Source organism: Fundulus heteroclitus, unplaced genomic scaffold, assembly GCF_011125445.2.
Source record: "Fundulus heteroclitus isolate FHET01 unplaced genomic scaffold, MU-UCD_Fhet_4.1 scaffold_45, whole genome shotgun sequence".
NCBI classification, from domain to species: Eukaryota; Metazoa; Chordata; class Actinopteri; order Cyprinodontiformes; family Fundulidae; genus Fundulus; species Fundulus heteroclitus.
Window position 1 is genome coordinate 536,799 of NW_023396868.1, and position 17,394 is coordinate 554,192.

At 41.6% G+C, this 17,394-nt stretch overlaps 1 protein-coding gene and 1 long non-coding RNA gene across 9 annotated transcripts in view; one reads left to right on the plus strand and one right to left on the minus strand.

Annotated features, from left to right (window-relative positions):
- Nucleotides 1-217: 217 nt before the first annotated feature.
- On the plus strand, nt 218-1,625 carry LOC110367437. Its single transcript, XR_002427462.2, has 2 exons — nt 218-267; nt 390-1,625. It is a non-coding gene; the product is annotated as an uncharacterized LOC110367437 (long non-coding RNA).
- Nucleotides 1,626-2,254: 629 nt separating this feature from the next.
- szt2 (SZT2 subunit of KICSTOR complex) overlaps nt 2,255-17,394 on the minus strand; it is a 201,433-nt gene continuing 186,293 nt past the window's right edge. For 7 of the 8 annotated variants that reach the window (XM_036131637.1, XM_036131636.1, XM_036131640.1 and 4 more), the window contains 7 exons: nt 15,703-15,916; nt 14,309-14,486; nt 14,097-14,219; nt 12,494-13,010; nt 4,753-4,863; nt 3,145-3,213; nt 2,255-3,057 (listed from right to left, as the gene is read on the minus strand). In XM_036131637.1, coding sequence (XP_035987530.1) covers nt 2,914-3,057; nt 3,145-3,213; nt 4,753-4,863; nt 12,494-13,010; nt 14,097-14,219; nt 14,309-14,486; nt 15,703-15,916 — 1,356 coding nt within the window. In that variant the 3' untranslated portion in view covers nt 2,255-2,913. Of the gene's footprint in view, nt 3,058-3,144; nt 3,214-4,752; nt 4,864-12,493; nt 13,011-14,096; nt 14,220-14,308; nt 14,487-15,339; nt 15,464-15,702; nt 15,917-17,394 lie in introns of those variants that run through there. The other variant, XR_004929430.1, reaches the window with a different exon arrangement.

The following is a 17,394-nucleotide window of genomic DNA, read 5'->3' on the forward strand; positions in this document are numbered from 1 at the left end:
CTGAGTTCTTCCTGAAGTCCACAACCATCTCCACTGTTTTTACAGCGTTGAGCTCCAGGTTGTTCTCCCTGCACCAGGTCACCAGATGGTCAGCCTCCCACCTGTAGGCAGACTCGTCACCATCAGCGATAAGTCCGATGAGAGTGGTGTCGTCTGCGAACTTCAGGAGCTTGACAGACTGATGACTGGAGGTGCAGCTGTTGGTGTACAAGGAGAAGAGCAGAGGAGAAAGAACACAGCCCTGGGGGGAACCAGTGCTGATGAGCTGTGAGTCAGAGACATGTTTTCCCAGCTCCTCACCGCCGGTCCATCTTCAATCATCTGATACCCTCAGTCAGAGATTCTCCCACGTCTGTCTGAGCGTCAACTCTCCCTTGTCTGCCAACCAGAGTTCCCCTCGTTCTGCCGGTCTGAGATTCCTACTCCTGTGTCTCAAGAACTCTCTCTGCTACTCTGAAGGCTTCCTGTCTCAGCAGCACAGCACCCCTATCTGGGTCTCCAGCTCCTGCTCCCACCTCTCATCAACTACACCCCGGTATAGACTCTGGTTCTCTTCCTTCACAACAACCAAACCTTCAATAAACTCTCCTAAACAAAACTCCGTGTGTGTTCGGGTTAATCAGGACAAATCCTGACATGTGTAAGGAGTGAATTTGGACAAATGTGGGGATGTATTGATCCTTGGAATATTTATTTTGTATCTTTGTAGCTATTTTGTCCAAAATCCTTGTCTATTTGATGCAGAAACTAAACAACAAATTCTAAAAATGATTAATGGAAAGAATGGCTAGAACACAAAGGGGTCAGCAACAGAATCAGTCAACCAAAAGTCGAAGCTAATGTAATAGATTTATGCTCTAATGAAGCCCAAAAGAAGCCTGGAAGGGAAAATATTTAATAATTTTTTTAGCAATTGTTTTTCATTTGTGGTTTTTAATGTCCATTTCATGTCTTTTTCTACTGATCATAAATAACCCAAATTGTGGGATGGAATGTTGAAAACGTTTTATGCCATTTTCTTTTGTCGTAAAATATGTTGAACAAAGGAGGAAAACTTAGTTTAACTGATAAGAATGGAGATATTCACTATAATTACTAAAGCTTCAACCACCCTATTTAAAGGGTCCTACAATGTTCCTTCCTAGTCAATCCTAAAGACCCTGCTAGGAAACTCTAAAATTGTAATGAGGCAGCCAATCAGGGATTAATAATCTGGTCTGGGACCAACTGTTCATCCTTTAAAATAAACCAGTTAATATTTTCTATGATTTTTACGTTATGGTAATCTTCAAAAGATGGCAGTCATAGCTATTCAAAGGTGACCATTGACACACGTGTACAAAACCTGTGCTTACAGTAAAACAAAACTATGTGGCTGTGGCGCCAGGGTAGGGTGGGCGACCCAAGTTTGCAGTCCTCAATGCAGAGGTGTCAAGTAACTAAGTACAAATACTTTGTTACCTTAAGTAGACATTTTTTGTTATTTATATTTTAGTGGAGTTATTACTATTTAGCCTTTTTACTTCTTACATTTTCTTGCAATTATCTTAAAAATAGTCTCATTACTTCTATTTTATTGCAGCTTGTTTTCGTTCTGGCTTGTCAATAAAAAAAACTAAAAAATATTCAGATAAATAGCGCTACCCGACCAGAGTGATTTTTATTGTGGTTTGAAGCAGTACTGCACCAAGTAGTTTGCCAAATGTCCCAACAAAAACTTAAATGAGTAATAAACAAAATTTCAATATTTTTAATAGAAACAACTAAAAAATAATGTGAAGAACTAAAGGTAATATATCAGGTGGACCATGGTATAACTTCACACCGCATCTCTCTGTGTCTTTCTCCAGTCTCGTTTACATAGCCGGTCCAGCCCGTGCACACGTGTGTATGTACGTACATGTGAACAGCTGGCACGGGCTTAGCCCCTCCTTGTTCTAAAATACCACCATCAGAGCCTCAATGTGGCCGTCCTGGGTTCGAGCCCTGGCCTGTGGACCTTTGTCCCATGCCTTACCCTCTCCCTCTCAACCTCATTTCCTGTCAGCCTACTTTCAAATAAAGTTACAATAGTGTAAAATAACAGACTGTATGACCTTTAACCTTTTACATTTAGTTGTGTTCTTAACTTGGGTTGCCAATGATTGCTTTCAGAGTAAGTGTGTATTGTTCAGCTCCTTCACCATGCCAACACTACAGAGTATATCTTAGAAGCTAAAGCTTTATTTTGGATCGTAAACCAACCAAAGACTCGTCCAGTTCAGATCCCACTTTATTCACTCGTCTGCTATATTTAGCTTTTTACAACTCTGTATAAAGGGTTGCATATATACACAATATACATGATTTAGTTAGTGCAGTTTAGATTATAGTGAAGCCCATGACAGTCTTGATACCAATCTGTTGTTGAAGACTCAGGCAGAACACAGAGAGTTCTCCACACGTCTATATTTGCGATTCTTCTGGTCATTGTCTCACGTAGCCTTGCCATTTATGGCTAGCATTGCTTCAGCCTTGAAATTATAGGATAAGTACCGGTCACATGTTACAGACTAATTTTCTCTCACACTACAGAAACATTGCTTTCTGTATGTTTATTGGCACAGTTAAGACAGATATTTCTTCTCCCATTAATTAGAGCTCTGTAAACCTACTCATCACATCAGGTTTCCTAATGCAGAGCTGATCAGCAACCGCTCATTTTCTTTAGGAGTTTAGAAGAATAGGGGTAAAAAAAGAAAAACAGTTAAAGGCACTTCATGGCACCAATATGGCAGTAGAGACTTAAGTAGACACTACTCTTGACACATTTCCAAACCTGAAACATCTCAGCTAGTTCCTTGGCATGATAGGATAAATGAACACTGCCATAAAGCATTTCCTCAACATGAGTTAGGCGTTGTGCTGTCGGCTCTACAATATTCCAGTCCAGAGGTTATAGCAGGCGGTGTTGATGACGGACTCCAGGTGGTGGTACATAGACACCAGCTGAGGAGGAGGACTGCTACTGGCCTGAGGTTGGGATGGCAGCGGTTCCCGAAATACAACCTTTAAGCTCTGAGGGATCAAGACAATTGGAAAGGAAACTTGTGAGACCAAAATTTGAGCAGAAAAAGTATTAGCAAAAAAATTTCAACAACTTACAGTTTTTCCTGCTTGGATGTCCAGAAACACCAAAACAAAGCAATCTGTGAACTTCTGGTTCAGAACAGCCTTTAAAAAGATTAAAACATGGATCTAAATTAGCAATAAAATCTGTAGTCAAAGAGCCCATCTTCTACCGCTTACGTTTTTACACCATTTTTTGTAAATAAACTTTGTTCTGTATGGTTTATTGCAGCACTTGCTGGGGTTTATGTACAAAGCTCAAAATAATTATCGGCGTTCACAAGAATCACTATTTATCCATCAGTGGTTTAGACCCAGGAAAACTAGTCTATATTGCCAAAAGCATTCCCTCTCCTGCCTTGGCTCGCATATGACCTAAAGTGACTTCCCATTCCTAATCCATAGGGTTCGACATGACGTTGATCCACTCTTTGCAGCTACAACAGTTTCAACTCTTCTTGGAAGGCTGTTCACAATGTTCTGGAGTGTTTATGGGAACTTTTTACCATTCTTCCAGAAGCGCATTTGTGAGGTCAGACATTGATGTTGGACAAGAAGCTCTGGCTCTCAGTTCTGATTAATCCTACAGATGTTCAGTCAGGGTCCTATTTGTCTCTGTGTTGCCCTGTGATAGACTGGTGACTTGTCCAGGGTGTACCCCACCTCTCGCCCATTGACAGCTGGAGATAGGCACCAGCACCCCTTGCAACCCCACAAGGGATAGAGGTGTTAGAAAATGGATGGATTTTCTATCAGATTGAAGTCAAGACACTGCAGGCTAGTCAAGGTCATCCACACAAAACTCTTTCCTCCAGGTCTTTATGGACCTTGCTTTGTACTCTGGTGCAGTGTCATGTTGGTACAGGAAGGGACTGTCTCCAAACTGTTCCCACAAAGTTGGGAGCATGGAGTTGTCCAAAATCTCTTGGTCTGCTGAACCATTCATAGTTCTTTTCACTAGAACTAAGGAGCCAAGCTTTGCTCCTGAAAAAACAACCCCACACCAGAAGCCCTCTCCACCAAACCTTACACTTGGCAAAATACAGTCAGACAAATATAGTTCCCCTGTCGACCATCAAACCCAGACTTGTCCATTAGATAGCCAGATGGAGAAGCTCACTCCAGAGAATTTTGACACTCCAGAAACATGCCTTCACTGCTCTAGAGTCTAAAGGTAGTGAGCTTTCCACCACTGCATCAGACGCTTTGCATTGCCCTTGTTGATATTTGGCTTCGATGCAGCTACTCAGCCATGGAAACCCAATCCATGAAGCTCTCTACGCTCTGACCAGTGTGAGTTTCAGCCACACTTGAAATTGTTTCTGACCATATCAAGACAGAAACAGTATGTTCCTAAGACAGATGGTAGCTCCATTTGTTAAGAGCACGACAATAAAACAAAGGTTGGTTTGAGATGAATCAATCACATTAAATAAAATACTTGGAAAGCTGGGCAAGAGGACCAGCTTTATGATTGATTGAAAGAGTTCTGAGAGCTTATGCTTGGTGTTAGGTCAGTTTTGAAAGAGGAACTCTTAGTTTGTAAATTAAGAAATAATTACCTTTCTGGAGAATTGCAATTTAAAACAATCCAGTAAAAGCCACCACTCTAATCATCTGTGTTGTTGATGAGTCTTTACTTACCAGATACTGGATGCCGTTATCGTCAAAGTGTCTGCAGCTCTGAGGGAATCGACTCAGTAGGACTTTGATCAGACTCTGGTACCATGATGGGCTCATGGTCAGGAAATAATCCTGCAGTGACAGAAGATTCTCTTATCAACCACTGCAATCTGAAGTCATTGTTTCATTCTGATGTTTTAGACCATTCTGTCTGAGTACATTGTCTATGTTAGTAGTCTGTAGATTTTACAATCCAAACAACCATTTTCCCCTCGGTTCAGCTAAGTACTTATAAAGCATTTTTTTTAGTTTATTATCCTTTTAGATCCTTCCTTTAAACATTGAAACGATTTAGTTGTGGTCATTTAAGTGGAATTACAATGCTTTGGCCTGAATTCCTGGTTATTGTTGTCCGACAGCACCTCTTTTACACTGAGGTGCTTCGAAGAGCAACTTGTTTTGGTGCTGTCTCTTTAAATGCAAATAAGGCACTTCTCACCCACCAGGTCACAAAGCATTCCACTTCACCTCTTTCGGCCATTTTTATAGTGATAAATTGTATAGATTAATACATTCAATATTTTGACTGATCTACTTGTAGCTTCAACATCCTTCAGTTTGGACTACAAAATTGCTCAGAGAAATAAAAAGGATTTGCAAAACTGTTACTGCTTGTTTAGCAGCAATACTGAAACATAACTATTCAAAAAACCTAACAGAAAACAGAGAAAACTGAACGGCTTAAAAAATATCCACACGGAATACAAAGATATCTATGCAGTTCCTGGACAGACTATTGTTATGACATTATAACATGATGAACTGCAACTCCCAGCATGCAACACAGTTGGGACAACAACTTCCTGCACTGAGCGTCTCAGATGACAGCAGATAAGATTATGGCAACCCTGCTGTACATAACGGCAAACTATAAACATGTATTAAAAGAAGAAAAATGTAAATATGACATAACATTAAAAGATTAGGGTGAAAGGTTCTGTTTTTTTAAGTATTGGTGAAAAGCCTTGCAGCCGTGTTCTGAACCAGCTGCCGACAAGAGCAAGGACTCACTCCAACATGAAGTCAATTACAGTAATCTAAGCAGGACAAAATAAAAGCATGGATCACTGATTCAAAGAGTTGCCTGATTTCGCCAACCAGTTTAACTTTACAACTGTTCAAATTTGGCTTTACAAAATCACAGTCTATCCTAAAACCAAAATCAGTCACAGTTCACAGTTTTGTTTAAGATATGCTGTCACGAGTCCCAGTAAAACCAGCTTAGAATCCCTTTTGTCACAAGACCTTTTGAACAGAAAATATATTTTTGATAAACTTCTATTATAGGACATTTGTTGTCCTTTAAAATTAACCAACATTTTGTCTCTAAAATTGATAAACTTAAAACTTTTACAAAAAGAGGATGGATACACTTGTTTTCTCTTGTCCCCAAAGAGAAATTTGCATTCACAGGTTGTTCCAACATTTACAAGTGCATATTGGCAGTGTGCGATTTGCAAAAAAAACCAGAGGGGGGGATCATTTCAAAAGTTAGCTAGCAGGTGCTCTTTCAGGTAGCTAGCTAGGTCCAGTAGGTTAGACTATTGTTTTTAAACTTGCGGCATCTACTGTTGGGACTCGGGAGTGGGTATTAGTTTACTTTAACCGCTTTGAGCAGAAAAGGTAATAATACTCTTTAAAAACAAACAAACAAAATGTATTTACAAATGTGAAGGACACAAGACATGTATTAATATAAATCCATAATATTCAGGGGTTAAAGCAAAAATAATCAATTTGACTGAAAATTTTTCTAGTCAGCCCATATATTCCGGGTCCGTGGACGTCATGCCACCTTAATAACCTCATTTGCTTATTGTGCAAAGTCCTCTGTCTTAACTCCACTGTCACATTCAATATAAATTAATCCTATGATCATACAAGGCCAACAACAGCCATGTACAAAGAGAGACACAAAACCAACACGACACAGATCGCACATTACAATAATCAGTCTCTGCTTTGCCCGTTATTGCTCAACAATTAATTATCACAACTCATGAGTTTATAAAAAGGCATTAACTTTTTTGAACTTTTTAAAAACGGTTATATTTTAGCCCAGTGACATATCCAGGGTGGACTCTGTGTCCCCACCTCTCGCTCATTGACTGCTGGAGATGGTCACCAGCCCCTCCACGACCCTGTGTTACGTCAAGCCATGTTTTCCAATCAGATACGGCATGACATAACACCTGTCCGGAAAAGCAGGTATAGAAAATCCATGGATGGGAAATTCCATTTTTAAAAAGTTTAATAAAATTGCTTAAAGTTTATCAGAAAAAAACATAATTTGCTTTCAAAGAACATTAAAAAATGTTTATTAAACTTCTGCTAAGTTAAATATTGTTCAAGGTAATCTTGGCTGGTTTTTAGCTTGTCTGTCTGGCAGGTGTTTTTGGGTTGGAGTAAAATGAGTCCATAGATTCACAGGAGTCTATTTAACATGTTTCTGGTGCGACTTGCTTCACATCACGCCCCACTCTGTGTAAAAATAACAAATAACTACAAAAACTCTGAGTAGCGCCTTTCTCTGGTCTCACACAGTTAGAACCCGTTCTTCAGTCCATGTTATAGCTGCAGTTTATTTGTTTATTTTTGATGTAGTTTCCTTAATAATCTGTATGCATCAAAATCCTTGTCATTTTATTTAACGAGTGTCCTGGTTCAGCTCCTCATGAGGTGGAGGCTGCTGCATACTGACTGACAGCCGCTCTGACTGCAGCTCTGCCTTATTTGCTAAAGAAAAGCGTGTCATGCTAAATTAGCCGAGCTAGAGCGTTACTCTTTCAGTTTTAAATAAAACATAACAGTGAATCATGAGGAGATCCTTGGTTAGTTGCTGCATTTATCAGCCAAAGTACTGGAAGCGAGGGAATAAACGCTGACAGGCGACATGGCCACAGGTGGAAATAATTCATTAATTAGCTGGAGGAGCAGCGACAGACACACTTACCGAGGGAAGTTGTTCTATTCGCTGAACTTTCTGACCTGCTGGTTCACATAAATCCAAAGAAAATCTTTGACCACCGCTATTTTCATTCATAGCATCTGTGGTCAGTTTGAGATGTTCTTCCAAAAGTTAAAATGATTAAACACCGATAAAACTCAGGTGGGAGACCTCCGCGTTGCAAAGACCCGCCCTACTCTCTTTCTGATTGGCTAATGTCCTGGCTCTGCCAGATTTAATAGGTTGAGCGGAGCTTCTGTTTAAAATCTTGAATAAAAAGTCTACACAGAACATTTTGCGCTTATTTTCCAAATGATGGAAATCTGTCTCAGCGACAGCAAACTTTAACCCCTGATGATATTACTCATTCAGATCAGAGGGGGGAGGAATGTATCCCCCCCCCCCAGGGATAAAACATGAATGACCAGAGGGGGGAGACATCACAACCAGAGGGGGGGGGACATCACAACCAGAGAGGGGGGGGGGGGGGGGGGGGATCCCCCCCTATCCCCCCCAGCAAATTGCACCCTGCATATAGGACACAAAAACACATTACAGGTAAAGGGGAGGGCAAGACAAGTTTTTTTTAAAGGCGTGTAAAATATGAATGTAGAGGGTGATAAAAAGCTTCGGATGACATGGGCTCATAATACCTTTTGTTGTATCCTTGAGTTCTCTGGAAGTACTGAACATTTTTATTTAGTATTCTGTCCGAGGGTGATGCTGAAAAACTAGTCCATGCATTTGTTACTTCAAGGCTGGACTATTGCAATTCTTCAAGGATGTACGATTGTAATTCTTTATTATCAGGAAGTCCACAAAATGCAGTTCAAAGTCTTTAGCTGATCCAAAATGCTGCAGCAAGAGTTCTGATGAAAATCAACAAGAGGGATCATATTTCTCCTATTTTAGCTTCCCTTCATTGGCTTTCTGTTAAATCAAGAATAGAATTTGAAATTCTTCTTCTAATGTATAAAGCCCTTAATAATCAAGCTCCATCATATATCAGAGCTCTAATTACCCCGTATGTTCCTAACAGAGCACTTCGCTCTCAGACTGCAGGTCTGCTGGTGATTCCTAGAGTCTCTAAAAGTAGAATGGGAGGCAGATCCTTTAGCTATCAGGCTCCTCTCCTATCGAACCAACTCCCAGTTTTGGTCTGTGAGGTAGACACCCTGTCTACTTTTAAGACTAATCTTAAAACTTTCCTTTTTGACAAAGCTTATAGTTAGAGTGGCTCATGTTACCCTGAGCTACCTCTATAGTTATGCTGCTATAGGCTTAGGCTACTGGAGGACATCAGGGCCTGTTTTTCTCACTCTACTGATTTCTACTGTTCTCCAGTTTTGCATTCCATTGCATTGAAATGACTGTCATTTCACCTTTTAACTTTTTGCTATCTCTCTTTTTTCTTCATAGTAGGTACACCTGGTCTGACATTCTGTTAACTGTGACATCATCCAGGGAAGACAGATCGCTCGCTATTACCATCTAATGTAGAACAGACTGGATGAATGTGTGCTTCTGTGCTTTTTTGTCTGTCTTGTTGTGTCTATGCTCTGTCTTCTGTAACCCCCAGTCGGTCGAGGCAGATGACCGTTCATACTGAGCCCGGTTCTGCCGGAGGTTTTCCTTCCCGTTAATGGGGAGATTGCACTATTTTTCAGGATAAAGATGCAGCAGCGATTTATGTAAACAATTGAAATGAAAAAAACAATGTAGCAATGTAAACAATGCATGGGAAATAGACAGTGTGCTGTGCACATATCCAGATGCAGCAAGATTTATGTAAACAATAGAAATGTAAACTATGTAAGACAATGTAACAATGTAGACAATGCAGGGGAAATAGACGGTGTGCTATTCACATTTGGTACAGAGTCCATTTGTGGCTTCATCAGTTCAGCAGCATGAAGCATATGTGCAAATGTGTAAATGTACAGTTATGCGAGTGTGGGGCAGTGTCCATTTTGGGTTTCAGCAGTTCACAGTCCATTTAGTAGCTTTAGCAGACCAGCATTCTGAAGCATATGTGCAAATGTGTAGATGTGCAGTTATGTGAATGTGGTACAGAGTCCGTTTTTCGGCCTCGACAGCCCAGAGTCACTAGCAGTTCAACAGTCTGATGGCAACCGGGAAAAAGCTTTTGCAGAACCTGGAAGACCTACAGCGGATGCTGCGGAACCTCTTCCCAGAAGGCAGCAGGGAGAACAGTCCATGGTGAGAGTGTGAGGGGTCACTGATGATGTTCGGGGCTCGGGACACACAGCACTGTGATGAGATGTCCTTAATGGAGGGGAGAGGAGCCCGGATGATCTCTTCTGCTGTCCTCACCACTCTCCTCACGTTCTTCCAGTCGGCGGCACTGCAGCCTCCACACCACACAGTGAGACAGCTGGTCAGAATGCTCTCTATGGTGCTTCTGTAGAAGGTCTTGAGGATAGGCGGGGGCAGGCGGGCTCTCCTCATCCTCCGCAGGAAGTACAGTCTTTTCTGTGCCTTCTTCACCAGTGATGTGGTGTTCACAGACCAGGTGAGGTTGTCCGTGATGTGCACCCCCAGGAACTTGGTGCTGCTGACCACCTCCGCTCCTCCACCTCTACCTACTGCCTGCACATACTCAGGACTAAACTCTCCACTATGGGAGACAGGGCCTCCCAGGCAGTCGCCCCACGTCTATGGAATGCCCTCCCAGAGACCCTGAGGGCCCCACAAACTGTGGAGGGGTTCAAAAAGCACCTGAAGACATTCTTGTTTCAAACGGCCTTTTAATATTTATGGTTTCAATTTAGCTTTTATGGTGTTTTTTTGCGTTTTTGTTTGTATTATACTTTGTGAACTATTTTTGAAACCCTCTATTGTAGCACTTTGAGATTTGAAATGTAAAGTGCATTATAAATAAAATGTATCATTATTATTATTTATTTTTTTTCGGTTTTCTGTTATGTTATCCTCGCTATTGCGTCACAGCTTTTTGTGGAACTTCTAAATAAGGTAACAGGCGTCCTGCCACTTTTCCAACATGTATTGTTGCTTTGATTTTGTCGTCCATACTCAAGGATGCCGAAGCTGTCAGTGGACAAGTCCAGCTCCCATTATCACAACCTTGTCGAAGTGGCTGGTTAAACTTGATTGTTTGTGGAATTGTACCCACGTCAGTGGGGAAGTCCTCCTTGTTTGCGTGAAGGACTTCAAGGTGCAATGCTTCAGTAATTTTTGCCAGTAATAAAAGGGATTTGCCCAGAGACCTCATCTGAAGGGCTTGAGGGCAGGGTTCCTTCTGAGTATGGAAAACGAAAGACACAGCAAAATGATATGCTTCTGATAACTGATATTTCAACATACTTTATTTCAGATATCATCATGCTTGCTGTGAGCTCACTCATAGCTTCTTGAGAGCACAACCATAGTGCCTATTTTGAGTAGCATTATGAGATAAGCAGCACTGTTTCCTCTTCCCATCACACAATGCACCGACCCCTTTGGCCCCTCCTACAGGTGGTGAGCCCATTGGAAGGGGGACCCATGTCTCCTCTTCGGACTGTGGGGCCCCAGTGACCCGCGTCCAGGCGAGGGAACATTGCGTCCATTTGTTTCATTCATCATAGGGGGTCTTTGGGCTGCTCTTTGTCTGGTCCCTCACCTGTTCACTTGTTCATAAATGAGGGAAATATGGATTGGGAGATTGACAGGCGGATTGGTGCTGCTTCTGCTGTGAAGCGGGCGCTGTACCGGTCTGTTGTGGTGAAGAGAGAGCTGAGCCAAAAGACAACGCTCTCAATTTAATGGTCGATATACGTTCCTACCCTCATTTATGGTCACGAGCTTTGGGTCATGACCAAAAGAACAAGATCCCGGATACAAAAGTTTCTCTTGCACTAGATAACAGTATCGCAGCCATTAAACTCCAAAAAATGGCAAAGGGGGTGGAGTGGCAGAGGGTAGGGGGCAGGGTATGAAGGACCACATCAAAATGGCATGAAATAGACGCGGTCTCAGAGGCTGCTGATATAGGGTTACAACAGGAGTCTCTTCAGCTTCACTGACAAAGAATTCAGACCAAAACATTCCACTTTTTATACACCACATCTCAAGGATTTGAATGTGAAAATGAAGGATTTAAAAGCATGACATCTGCCCTTTAATGATGTCAATGGTGTGATGATTATAGTTCAGTTTATTGTCAATAGTGATTCCAAGGTATTTGAGGCAATCCACAATCCTAATTCGCTGATTGTTGGTATATTTGGGATCATGTGGGCTGATGTTTTTGTGGTAATCAGATGACTTATATGATTTTAGTGACATTGGGGAGAAGATGGTTATCTTTGAACTACCGGGCAAAGAAGTAATCTGAGTCATGGTCTGAGAGCAGAGATAGTATAGCAGGGTCTTCTGAATATCCAAAGTACTTCAGAAACGAGGATGGTAAAAACAGCGACTCAAATGGATGATTTTGTGTAGTGAAATCAGCAGTTCTGTACTCTACCCCTACACTCCCTGATGTCTGAAGTCACCGCTGCTGGAGACAGAATAATGGGTTGCACTTGATAAATATAAGTATCTTTTCATTATCGCCTCCTAAACACTATTCTTTATTAGATCTCAACACCAGTAACCTAAATAATAATAACAGAAAGCAAATCGTGTATAGTATAAAGCTTGGTAACCGTCTCGTGAGACAAAATTTGTATGGCTTAATTTCTGTATTTCCAAACATCATCGTTTTAAAGCTTAAAGTGTAACTAATCTTACCAGCTCAGGGTCGATATCTCCCACTGAATGGCTCTGAACAGCCTGCAGCAGCTCCTCCAGTTCTGCAAATGACAGCCTGGCCAGCTTCAATTTATCCAGGGCCACATGATCCCCATGGAACAGCCTCCTCCACAGGTTATCCCGTCGGCAGTGGCCCATGGCCTGCTCCACACTGGCCTGGATCTGTTTGCGAGCTGAGGCCACCTCATTGTTGAGCAAAGGGAACAGAGGGGAGCTGTAGACCAGCCCCTGAGTACCTGGCCTTCCCCCTGTCAGAGGGTAAAATTCATTGCCGTCACTTGGAGCTGAGACCGTGGCAGCCTCACACGACCTTTCCTCCCACAGGTCCTGAGCATCGGCATCTGACCCGGTGTTCTCTGCTCGGTCGCAGGGAGGCCGACCGCCCTGCTCAGTTGGATCACGGTAGATCTGCGGTAGCTTCTTGAAGCGGCGCATGTCAGCGGTGAGATGGGGGAATAGCTCCCTTTGACTGGTCATGATTACGTAAAATCGCAACCTGAATATAAAGGTATAAAAACATTTAGAGGACGGGTTATTGAAACAGCAGGTAGCCATCCTTAAAATGTGGCCATCAGTCATCCCTAAGACATCTACACACTATTCAGTCATAAAATTATGACCAGTTAGTATGAAAATCCAATCAATCAATCCTACAAAAACATCCCGACACTCCAAAAGTTATTTAAGCATGCTATGGCAGGGCAGAGCTGAAATTTTATTACAGTGAAAAAGATGGGTAAACGGGGAGGGTGCACATAAACCCAAAAAAAAAAATTAATTCATGCAAACTTCCAGCATGTATCTAATACTCTATTAATCACAGTCCAATAATATATTACAGTTGCAATCTTTATGTAAAGCAACATTTCTTTGTTTCAGAGCCTCAGAGTTTTTCTCTGCGAGGAGCCATGTTGAACTTCCTGACCAGAATGAGTGTGAGAGTGGTTGCAATGCCAACATGCTTTCAATCCTGGTTTTTCTATTTTTACTGTATTGCTTCTTAGTTAAGCGTGCATCATTAACACTATTAACAGTAGGGAAGATACACTAATTTTGAGAAAATTACTGTAAAGAGTAACAGAAAGCTTGAACGCCTCTGAATGACAGAAACGGTTGTGTAGAACAGAAGCATCTACCTAAAGTGTAAAGCTGCTGGTTCTGTGAGGTTAAAGATGACTTTATTGGTACCCAAAGGTAGATTTGTTCTGCAGTGGATCAAAACACACCAACACACACACTGCTACCCCCCCCCCCCCCAGATTTAAACTAAACCAAAACCATAAAATATTATGTGCTGGAAGAGCTCCAGACTCACACACAAATCAAACCAACAGACACAGCAGAGGAGAGCTGGTCTTAATAAACAGGATGAACATAATTTCCATAACAGCAGCAGGGACCAAAGCAACATCTGGGGACTAAGAAACTCTATCTTAAGGGAAGGAGCTGAAGCTAAAATTGTGTATATTTATTCAATGATTCACCCACCAACAGTGTTATCAAAATCAAAACAGTTGAAATATAAGATAAAACCAACAGCTCAGAAGTATATTCTTTGATCTCTTCTATTAATAGCCCTTACCTTAGCAAATGTCTTTCCCCATCTGACTGCTCCTCAAATGGAGCGGCATTATGGCACACTACTAGAGACACATCAAAATCGTCATGGTGGTGAAGGCCCTCCAGATCCTTGTAAGAGCCCGAACTACAAGTGGAGCAAAAACAGAAGGAAGAGAGAAGATGTTTCGTGGAAACGGCCTAATGCAAACAGAGCAGGTGTCTTCAGGTTCTGACCTGTTCCACAGAGCCACCAGAGCATACTCGTGGAGGTCAGCCATCCCTTTTTTGCTGTCAGTAGCAGCTGCAGCCTTCGACATGCGGAGAGGCTTCATGCCATAAGTGCTGGCATGGTCAATTATGTAGTTGTAGAGCTGGTGAGCTGTTATCATCCCCGTGGACATTGAAAAGCTTCCTTTACAGAAACAAAGAAAAACCACATTTTTTATTTATTTTATTCCTATTTATCCAAAACATGTTTCAGCCCTATAATATGATGTAAACATATTAATTTTCTCCACTTTTGGCTTAGTGAATCCTGTGATCATTGGAGGGTTTGAATAATGATGTTGAAAGCTATCTGGGACTTCTGAGAGTATCAAGGTTGAAGTATTTCTAACAGCAATATTAAATAAGCAATTTCTAACCTAGCTGTTAGGGTCATTCATGACACAGCTGAAGGTTCAGTGAGAAATCAGATGCCTTTACGGCACCTGTAGTCAGAATACTGGATCTCAGACGGAATCTACAGTTGATACTAATGTGAACAAAAATATGTTGGTTTATTGCATTCCCTGACACAGACTGTAGCTGGACCATTATTATGAATCTTTTATAGTGATAAAGATAAACCTACATTAATGGTGTTTAAAAAAACCTCGCAAAATTATATAAAAAGAAATGTGTTGCTGGCTCCATGGCACCATCAATAAATGGAAATCAATTTACAACTAGAATTACAAGTAATTACCGTGCTGTTTAGCTGTACAGCTTTATTTAACTGGTGGAGTGAAGAACCCTATTTAACCAACAGTAGATGTTTATTTCATTCTGACAGCAGTTGAAGTTTTGGTGTTGGAGGCTCTGGCTTCATAAAGAGACAGACAGATGCATTGCTAAAAATACAGCAGCAAATGTTTAAACACTTCTACTGTCAGTTTTACTGTTATTGCAATAAGTGCTACAAAATATTGTGATCAAATGTTAAGTCCACATGACCAACATCAACACTGAATAAGTTTCAGTCACAACATGGAATCGAGACTGACCTTATCCAGGTCAGTTTGTTCCTGTAGTTCTTTCAAGTATTGTATGTCGGCAAATCCCAGCATGCTCTTATTTGTAATCTGTGTCGTTGCCTTTAATTTCTTTAGTTGTTGGATCAGAATATCTCTAGCAAACATACAAGACACCAGAACCAGAGTTTAATAGAAAAATTCACCTATCTGACCTGAAGGGACCTGAACAGACCTTCATCTTATACTATGAACTTCACCCACTTTAACCTCTTGGAATTGAGTGGTCATATTTGAAAGACAAAGAAGTTGACCTTTCTAAAGTCCTACTGTTCACACTGGTTGTACGTCTGTATAAGTGGCAGTAAAAAAATTATAACACATAAGCAATATCACCTTGAAAGACGTGATTACGCCCAAACTTGGGAATATCTGGGTAATGGCAGATGAAATCATCCAGAAAGTCTGTGAGCTGGTAGCCCTGACGAAGCGTCATGTGGCATCCGACCAGGTACTGGTGAGCGACCCGCAGGTGAAAGTCGTAGCTGAAGGAGTTAACGTGCATCAGGTCCCGCACCTTATCACACTCTTCAGTGAAGAGCATGGACAACTACAACAGAAAGGTGAACACAGGATGTAAGGCAGAAGAGGCACCAGCAAGATTTACAGATTTTCCCAGCTGCCAGGGGCACTCCGACTCCAGCATCAGGTGGGATTATGATGCCTTCGTTAAACTTTCTGTTGAACTGTTAGCAGTTTGCTAAACTATGAATAACAATTACATTATAAGCAACAGGTTGGCGCCCGGAGAGCATCTGGCTAAGGGTCTTGCTCAGGTACCCTGAGTGGCAGGGTACCAGAACCTTACAGCCTCTCTAAGCGCAAGCACCCTGCTCTAACCACTAGGCCACCACTCATGTTGGGTATTGACTTTACTTCCTCTAATCATGTTTTTAACCTTACAGGCAAACTTGTAATCATTACAAAGCTGCAATCTACAAAAGGCAACATTAGACTAGATATCCCTCTTTCAGAAGATTGTAGGAGCCAATACTCTACAGAGAAGAACAAAGGGATGATACTTAACTTAGCCTAGAACTAAGGTTAGATGTCAGTGGACTGGGTGCTAGAAGAATCCAGTTAGCTATGGTGTATACTATGCTAGAGGCAGGCTGGCAGAGATTTGACGTTGTCTGCCTAAGAGACTGGCCACAAGCCATCAGGTAGAAATGTGATACTATCAGGCAACAGCGTGGACGGACCAAATCTGCTAGGCTGCTAGTTGCTTCCCGGTCCGTCCCGACAAACTGAGGTGGGCAGTTATGTTAGCTTTACTGCACCGAGCTTTTTACTCTTTAGTTGACTAATAGTCTTTTGAAGCGATGATACTCTAACATCAGTGCATATTTTGGCTAATCTTCCCACCTCTAGTTACTTTACTGAAGGGGGAACAAAAACCTATTAACCAAACGTGTTCCACCCACAGACATGTCCCCACGTGGACTGGTGAAACGTAAGACTTATTTGCACACCAGCTGCTTCTTCTGTCTGATGGCTACCTGCAGCTTCTGGATGGTAGGTGCATATGCAGTATACAGTGCATCTTGTCAGTGGAAGTGGTTTGCACTGTTCATCTTAAATATCTACTGTAGGTCTGTTTTACAGCTTTGTGTTGTTTAAAAGTGAACTTTAGATTTAAAGATCTGAAGACATATAGGAGTTTTAGATTCTCAATAACTGCTTTGTACAGCTGAAAATAACTAATTATATAATGTAAGGTTCTGAAACGTAGTTTAGTCATCGGGTTGCACTGATTCTAATGTAAAAGTGCAGAGGTGTACAATCTGCCGGCAAGCACCAGTACACGTGCTTGCCAGAGTGAATTGTTCTAATTTGTTCTCTTGATGGGATTGCTAGTAGCAGCTGTTAGTCCTTCACCTGCAAGAGAACGCCACTCTTTCTACAAATTCACTTCAGTAAACCTGCTGTTTACTGTGGGTGATGACTAATGCAATCGTCTCTACAGAGCCAGAGTTTGAACAGCTATGAACCGTCCCTTTCGAGGAAGCTTGATGTTTAACTCTTGCT